Source organism: Anopheles aquasalis, chromosome 2, assembly GCF_943734665.1.
Source record: "Anopheles aquasalis chromosome 2, idAnoAquaMG_Q_19, whole genome shotgun sequence".
Taxonomy (NCBI): Eukaryota; Metazoa; Arthropoda; class Insecta; order Diptera; family Culicidae; genus Anopheles; species Anopheles aquasalis.
Genome location: NC_064877.1, coordinates 62,698,147 through 62,705,646, shown reverse-complemented (window position 1 = coordinate 62,705,646; position 7,500 = coordinate 62,698,147). Strand labels below are relative to the sequence as shown.

General features: G+C 48.0%; 1 protein-coding gene across 1 annotated transcript in view; it reads right to left on the bottom strand.

The window, feature by feature from the left end:
* Nucleotides 1–7,500, bottom strand: part of LOC126570626 (homeobox protein OTX1) — a 58,340-nt gene that overhangs the window by 15,001 nt on the left and 35,839 nt on the right. Inside the window, exons 5-7 of the mRNA XM_050228548.1 lie at nt 7,297–7,413; nt 7,027–7,229; nt 6,739–6,957 (exon numbers count right to left, since the gene is read on the bottom strand). Of these exons, the coding sequence (XP_050084505.1) occupies nt 6,739–6,957; nt 7,027–7,229; nt 7,297–7,413 (539 nt within the window). The remainder of the gene's footprint in view (nt 1–6,738; nt 6,958–7,026; nt 7,230–7,296; nt 7,414–7,500) is intronic.

The following is a 7,500-nucleotide window of genomic DNA, read 5'->3' as shown; positions in this document are numbered from 1 at the left end:
CACAGGCGCACTACCTACTGGGTGTAACCGAACTCGTTTAGTCGAGGATACGGTACCGGTTAACTGTTAATCAGGTAAATAAATAGCCCACCAATCGGGTGCATACCCCTTGCCGTGGTCAACAACTGTGCCAACCGGAGCAGTACCGGCAAGCGGAGGCAGTTCGGTACGAATCCAGCCTCCAGCGTCAAAGGGATGATGCATCATCATCATCGTCACCCCCTTCTTTTGACCACAAGACCGTTTTTGTTGCTCGTGATCGACCACCACCACCAGGAGCAGCACGGCCCATCAATTACACAAAAGTTTTGTGCCTCGTGGCCTTCGATCCCGGGAAAATGACTTCGGAAAACCGCAGGCGGTTCCGGTGGCATTATGTGGTGTTTGTGGAGTGTTTTCACTATTTTTTTTTTCGTCCGCCCTGTTTATTGTTCAACTGTTACCATCAAGGGCTAGGCGGTTGGTGGGGTGTTTATTTTTTACCAAAAAGGGATCATCCCATTAGGGGCCATTCCGATTTCTTTTTCTTCCTTCGTTTTTTGTATTTGTTCCTCCGGATGCATTTTCCCCTGGCCCTGGGCTGGAAGGGGTAGTTTTCTCCCCCTTTCCTTTGCTCTTGTGCGCCTCCTTTTGTGTCCTTTGTGCCACCGACAGTCACGCGTAACGGTGTGAGGGCACCAACCGCTGTTTCTATTCGCCGGGATTGTCCGACGGTGGTGTACGCAAGGAGAAGTGTTGTTGTTGTTGCTTTTTTTGCAACCTTTTTGGCACCGAGCTCAAATCTATGCAGAACATGCGAAAAGATCTCGAGCGAAAAACCGGAAAAAGGGGCCACCATCAGCAGTGCTGCATGATAAATGCTCCCGAGAGTGCGTCAAACCAAGCAAGCCAAGCCAAGGCTTTGCAGTCACAGCGCCACGGAGCACTCGGAAGTGAAGATGTGGTTCGAACACATAAAAAAGCCGCATCCTTTACGGTGGCGCACAAGAAGCGACCGAGTAAATGGAGCGTGGCACAATGCGAAGAAGACGAGAGTCTGGTAGACCGCTTGGCAGGGAGAAACGCGGGAATGTTCATTAGGACAGCTTGTCGTAACGTCATCGTAGTGCGCGTGCCACCTTTTTGGGAGGGTCGGGATCTACACTGATTCATCTGTGTCTTCTTCTTTAGTTTCAGCACATCGACGGCTTAGCACCGAGCTAAATGCTAATTTAGCTTCACTCGTAGGGTCTCTCGCCCCGGGAACGTCCGGTTCCATCAACTTGGAACGACTTCTAGTTCGCTTCTGCCACGGCGTGTCCTCGAATTTCCCACAAACACACGATGACGACTCCGACGACGACGACGACGACCGGAAGTCGGAATTTTCCTGCGCCTTTCCGTGAGTAAACTGCTGATGTCATTAGCTGGTCCAGCCGGCACCCCCAGCCAGCCAGCCAGCCAGCCAGCCAGCCAGTCCAGCTTCCTGTTTCCGGCTTCTTCTTCGTCGTGGTGACGTTCGGCCGAGGGTCACTTGTTCCACCAAACAACAAACGGCGTCGTAATCGACCAGAGATTTCAGGATATACCCGGGGTTGACCGGGGACATAAAGTGGATGACGACGGTCTGTTAGATTCGGGGGCGATTCCCGCCCTTCCAATCGTACTCTTTTCGATGCGACATATTCTTGCGCGTTTGCTGTTTGTGTTGTGCGGAGTTGTGGTGGGTGGGTGTCCTTGTCGTTGGAAGGGCGAGGGAGGATTTTTATTGCCATTTGATGAGACTGCAATTGATAACATCATTTAGATGGTGTGCTGGGACAACATGGGATAGCCGAAAGAGGAAAAAAAGGACTTTGGTTGAGAGTGGTGCATTGTTCGGGATTTGATTTGAGCTCAGGGGAGTTTCGATGTTCTGGGAAGCTTGATTAGGTGAAGTGGAACAATTGACAAAATGTCTAATCACAGCAAAGGATATCGATGCGCCAAAGTGACGTAAATGTTAGTGTGAACAAATTGTAGGTTTTCTTTTACTATTTCGGTATATTAAACCATTAAATACTAAACTAAAGTATATTAGTAAACTTCAAAATGGTAGTTATTGATATGATTTTTTTTAATCTAAAAATAACTGTTACTCTTGTGAAGTGAACACCAATTTGTAAGAAAATTAGTTTTTTTTTTCAATGTAAAACAACTTGTTCCGCTCAAAATGCTATATTTTACAAACTATCAATTGGACGATAAAAATGTGTTTCTGATAAATGTTTCTTGAAGTCGAGCATCAATCAAAATGTATCAACAATTGCAAAAGCTCAAATCAAGCTCAGTACATTTGAATTGCAATGATCCAAAGCAAACGTATAACCTTCCATCAAACCAAGGTTGAAAAAAAGCAAAGGATAATTTGAAAATTGAATCAAAATCGTGTCTTACGAGCAGCGGCTTACCGATAAGAGAACATCCATCCAACACCATCCACCTCCGGTGACCTCGATTCGCTCCATTCAAGAAATCCTAGTCCAGTGCAAAAATTGTCAACCCCCTGCATATTTCCATAAGTCCCTTAGCAATCGCCCAGTGATCGAATCACCGCGCTCATGCAGGATCTCAATTTTCTGCACCGGTGGCCGGTTTCAAATCAAACAAAGAGACAATCACCGTTGGGTGACCGGGAGCTGCTCGTCGCTTCCCACTCGAAATGACAGCCAATCAAATCGCGCACCATCAAGGGAGCACCGAGACCCCCCCGGCACAGATCAGTGCCGGTGGTGTGTGCCGGGTCTTTGCTGATGCTGATCCTAATTGAATTCAGTAGAAATTGTCTTGGTTCTAGTGGAGGGAAGCTGGAAGATGGTGGCCGATCTGGCAGTCGTTCGATCCCGGCTCTTCCCCTCGGTTCGTCTGGATTGTCTGGCAAAAGACACTCGTGGTGAGTGAGCTGAAAGAAGAATCTCGTCCATTCTGGGATCCCTCACCTCACCGAGCACATTAGCATTCGGTTGCGTGTTTTGAGTGGACTGCCTGTGTCGACAAGAAAAAGACCAGAAAGGGACCGAGCATCATCCTGTCCTGTGCTGTGCAACTTTAAAGAACCATTTCGCATAAGACGTTCCGTTCTCTCGCTCCGGTCCCGAACTGTTGCCACCTAACCATCCAGAAGGAGCCACGGAGCGAGCTAAGTGGCAGTCAGCGTGGCATTGAGAAAATATGAAAATGCATAAGCTGGCTTGACTTGGCTGGCAGCAGCAGTGGCAACGATGGATCCCTCCGATGGGAAATGACTTTCTTCTCCTAACTTTCTCGGGCTGGAGCGGGAAACCAACTGGGAAAGGATATTACGTTACGCTTGTCAAAATCAACTTAAATCAAGCAGCAACGGTAGGGGGCGGTAAGGACGAAGATGTTAGCTGAAGGGAAGTCCATAAAAGGGTTGCTCGCAGAGCAATGACCAAAAATCGATCGCATGATCGAAGTTTGCGGACCATACAAGGCCACTCATTCCGTTACTTACGAGTAGAGCAAAAGTGTCCTTTGGACAACTTTGACAGACCCTTTATCATCGTGTGACACTTTGGAGGATCTTTGACCTCCTTGGGGTACACTTGGAGTTGGTAGGTAATCAAATAATGACCATAAAGTATTAATTGAATGTCCCAAAGTGTCGTCTCTTTCCATTCTCGCAACGTTCTAGAACCGAAAGGTTGGCAACCATTTTCACCATGGGGCGCGCAGTGAGCCAATGTTTATCCAACAAAAACCCAATTTAACAATGGCGTATTCAATTTTCAATTATCGCTGACTCCAAAAGCGGCGAAATTATTATCCGCACCAGCAGCACCGCAGTCGCCACAGAAGCATCACGGTATGAAGGGAATTGTTTCTTCAGCGGAAAATTGCTCCATATCGCCCATCACCATTCTCCCATCGCTACGTGCTTCGCTGCTCCGGCTAAAGCTAATATTGGAACAATCTATTTACCTTGGCCCCGAAAACTTATTCCCGGAAAACTTGCGGCAACGCGGCGGCACTGGTGCCTTGCGGCCTTGGCATGTGCTGGCATGTCCGCTGAGGATTGCCGTCAAATTTCACCTCTCCCGGACCGGACCCTTTCCACTGTCGTGTGTCGGTGTCTTTGGCATAAGAAGCACCTTCTAGGGAAGGAGGGCATCACATGCACACGATAGCGAGTGCCCTGGAACGTTGATGGCGGTTTGGAGCGAGCCCAGGGACCCGGCACACGCTCACGCTCATGTCCTCAGACAGACAGACTCAGGCTGGCTGGCTGGCTGGCTGGCTGGCAGGACAGTTTAAACCTATTTACCCAATATCTTATGCCCCCTAATTGCTCGGTGTATGGGGAAATTAAATTTGCGGAAAATTGCTTTTCCAGCAAGGTAAATAATTGCCTTTGGCCTCAAGCTACCGCAGGAACGATCGTCGAGTACTTATGAACGTTCGCTGAAAAACGGCCCCATTAGGCTTGGTTTCGTGGTAGACGGAGGCTTCGTCGATGCTTTCATGATTTGAAAATTGATTTTCCGCCTATCACGCACTCATCGCTTTGTGAGGTTGTGTGGGCGGCTACCGGAAAAGACTGGATCCAGCGTTTCTGCCGAAAAGGAGGAGTTTCATGTAAATGAATTAAACAAAAACACAAAAACTCCTCCGACCGGCCTACCGAAAGCGAACAAACCAAGGATTGAATAACAAACAAAGAATGGTTCCAAATACGCGACCTCCCGGTGACCTCCTTTAAAGTGTCAAAATGCACCGTACCACCACGGGAGTCCTTTTGATCCTGAGCATCCTCCCTCCTCGCATCACATCAGTTCGCATGTTTCCGTGCCCTCCACGTGTCACCGGAGAGGTTAAGGGTTCGGTGACATCGTCTAAATGTCACCGGGGGAATAACAGCATCGCCGAAGGTCCCCTTCCCTCGACGGCTCATCTGCTCACGCACTCCGATGCGAACAATTAACGACAATATTTGGCAAATGTTATGCTCAACCTCCCAGTGGGTGGTATTCGAACACCGTGCACCACGGGGTAACGCACCGCGCGGATTTGTCCCGAAGGGAGGGAGAGCTAGTTGTCTTTTGCGCCCGACGATTCAAAAGACCGACCGAGGAGAGTGACTGACTTCCGACGACGCGACAACGCACTCGCGTGTAGTCCGCTGACACGTGCTGTGCGCAAAAGATCTTAATTGCATTACGAGTGCGTGGAGGTGGAGGGACTAGTAAGGACACCCCGGAACCTGGAAAGCAAACAAAAACCAAGCCAACCAACTGCCGGACTGGATGGAGCTGCCGGGGCTGCTAAATTGTTCGTAACGCCTCCGACGTCTTGTCTTTGTGCTGGTTCCGTATTATATACGATGCACACCGATAGCATCATGATGATGATGTCTTAATTATCCGATCGCTGTTCGCTATTCGGTGCTATTTTGCACAATCGTTTATGTGGAGCGTGCCACGTGCCGATTACGTTGAGTTGGCGATGAGGCGGGTAGTTGCGTTTCACGGAGTCCATTTGGGAGGGAAAACAAAACGCAGAATCGGCCAATGTTATGAGAGGCGTGTGCTTGAATGGAGTTGGTGGGAAGAATTTTGTTAACCTAATCTGCTGGGTAGCTGAGAGTTAATTGAATATTTATTCATGAAGCCACGATTTGCATTCTCTATAGAAGTTGAAGCAGAAGCTTAGATCAGTTGTTGTGGATAGGGCCACTTAAGCCACTTATGTTTTGAGGTTGTTTCCTAGTTTATGAGCTTGTCAAGGATATTTGATCAAATGTTTTGAATCAATCGTTGATCCAAAATATCTGGAATAGTAACATTAAACTAAATGGACTAATGGATTTCACTCATTTTTGTTCAATATCTGCATCTAACGTATCCGTAAAAAAAGAGACAAAATTTGAATGGTGTTAAAAAATAAACTAAAACATGTAATTGGCTTCTGTAAATTGCCTCTGGAAAAGAAGTTTATCAGCTTAACAGCAAAAAAAAATTGCGCCATGCCGAGCAACATTTTAGAAGTTAGATGGCAATTTCGACATGGCAGTCCAAAACATATTTGTGCACATATTTTTCAACTCTTTCTGAGACTTTTCAATTAATTGCCACTCCGTTTTTTCAATAAAATTGTTAAAATAGTAGGATCTATTGTAACAATTTAAAGTTAGCCCAGATATTTTCGATTGGCAGCAGCTGGGAGACGTTGAGAGAGTTTGCAATCTTCGGTATCATATCGAAATTCAGCCGCTCCATTTCTTCTAACGATCGCTTCGAGTATGGTTTCTGGTCGAATTCCCCGGTCTTCGTACTATTAGTGTTCCTTGATCAATGACGGAACCTTCTGCAGACACTTTGTATAATAAATTTTCCCGGTCACGGCCAGTTCAAAGTTAAAGAAGGGCAGCTGATTGTTAGCCACAGCAGGGCCTTCTTGAGGAACTTGGTACAGTGGCACACGATAATCTTTTTGGTCGACTCAGAATACCGATTTTGAGATGCGCAAACCTCGGAACGAAGTCGCATCGCTTTTTTCGCCATCACGATTAGAGTTCGACTGATAGAGCTTTCAAATTTTGTCTGGTTACTCATGGTTAACTATTATTGATGCTGCATTTTCAATTTCTGCAGTGCGAATGACGCTTTGCCCATGAAAAATCGGCAAATTTTGTCTCTTTTTTCTAATGCATACGTTACAATGGATGGAAATACAAAAAGGAATGCCCAAAATCTTGCCTACCTTTCGGTGAAGTTCCCAAAGATGTGACTGCTGAAGCTCGGCGTCGTGGTGACCGTCGACATACCCGCCAAACTGGAGCTGCTCGTGACGTGGTGGAGCGGCGATGACTCACTTGGTGGCGTCCTGGAGGTTGTCGTCAGCGAAATCGGTCCACCGACTTCGATCGGTGAATCGGCCGAGGCAGACGGTGCCGGACTAGGCACACTGTACGGAGCAAATCTGTAAAAGTCAAATCGCCATTTAATGATTTACTCCCAGGACATTGCCGAGCATTTGTAGGGCACTTACTTTAACCCCGGTGACGGTGTACCGGCACTGTTGGAGGCAGAATGGGACAACGAGTGGGCAGAGTTGAGTTGCGTCGACGAGCTGGGCCGCTCCGGTTCCGAGTCAACCCTTGGGCTCATCGGGGGAACGCTGGAGCTCCGCATATCATCATCATCCGCATCACCGGTAATGTCCGGGCTTGAATCGCGGCTATCCGTATCGAGCTGTGGAGACAACGATTCCAACTTAAGCAGCTTGTTCGCATCGCAAGAGCTCCCCCGGCTTGCTTACCTTATCACTCATCAGCTGCGAATCGGTTCCATCGGCACTGCCGCCACCCCGTTTGCGCTGTTCCTCCTTCAGCCGCTCGGCCTTGCGCCACTTGGCCCGCCGGTTCTGGAACCAAACCTGCAATCAAGAACGCAACCATTCCGGTGTCAGAATTGGATTACTCGTGGCCCAAATTGTCTGCACGAAAAAAAAAAACCGGCGCCT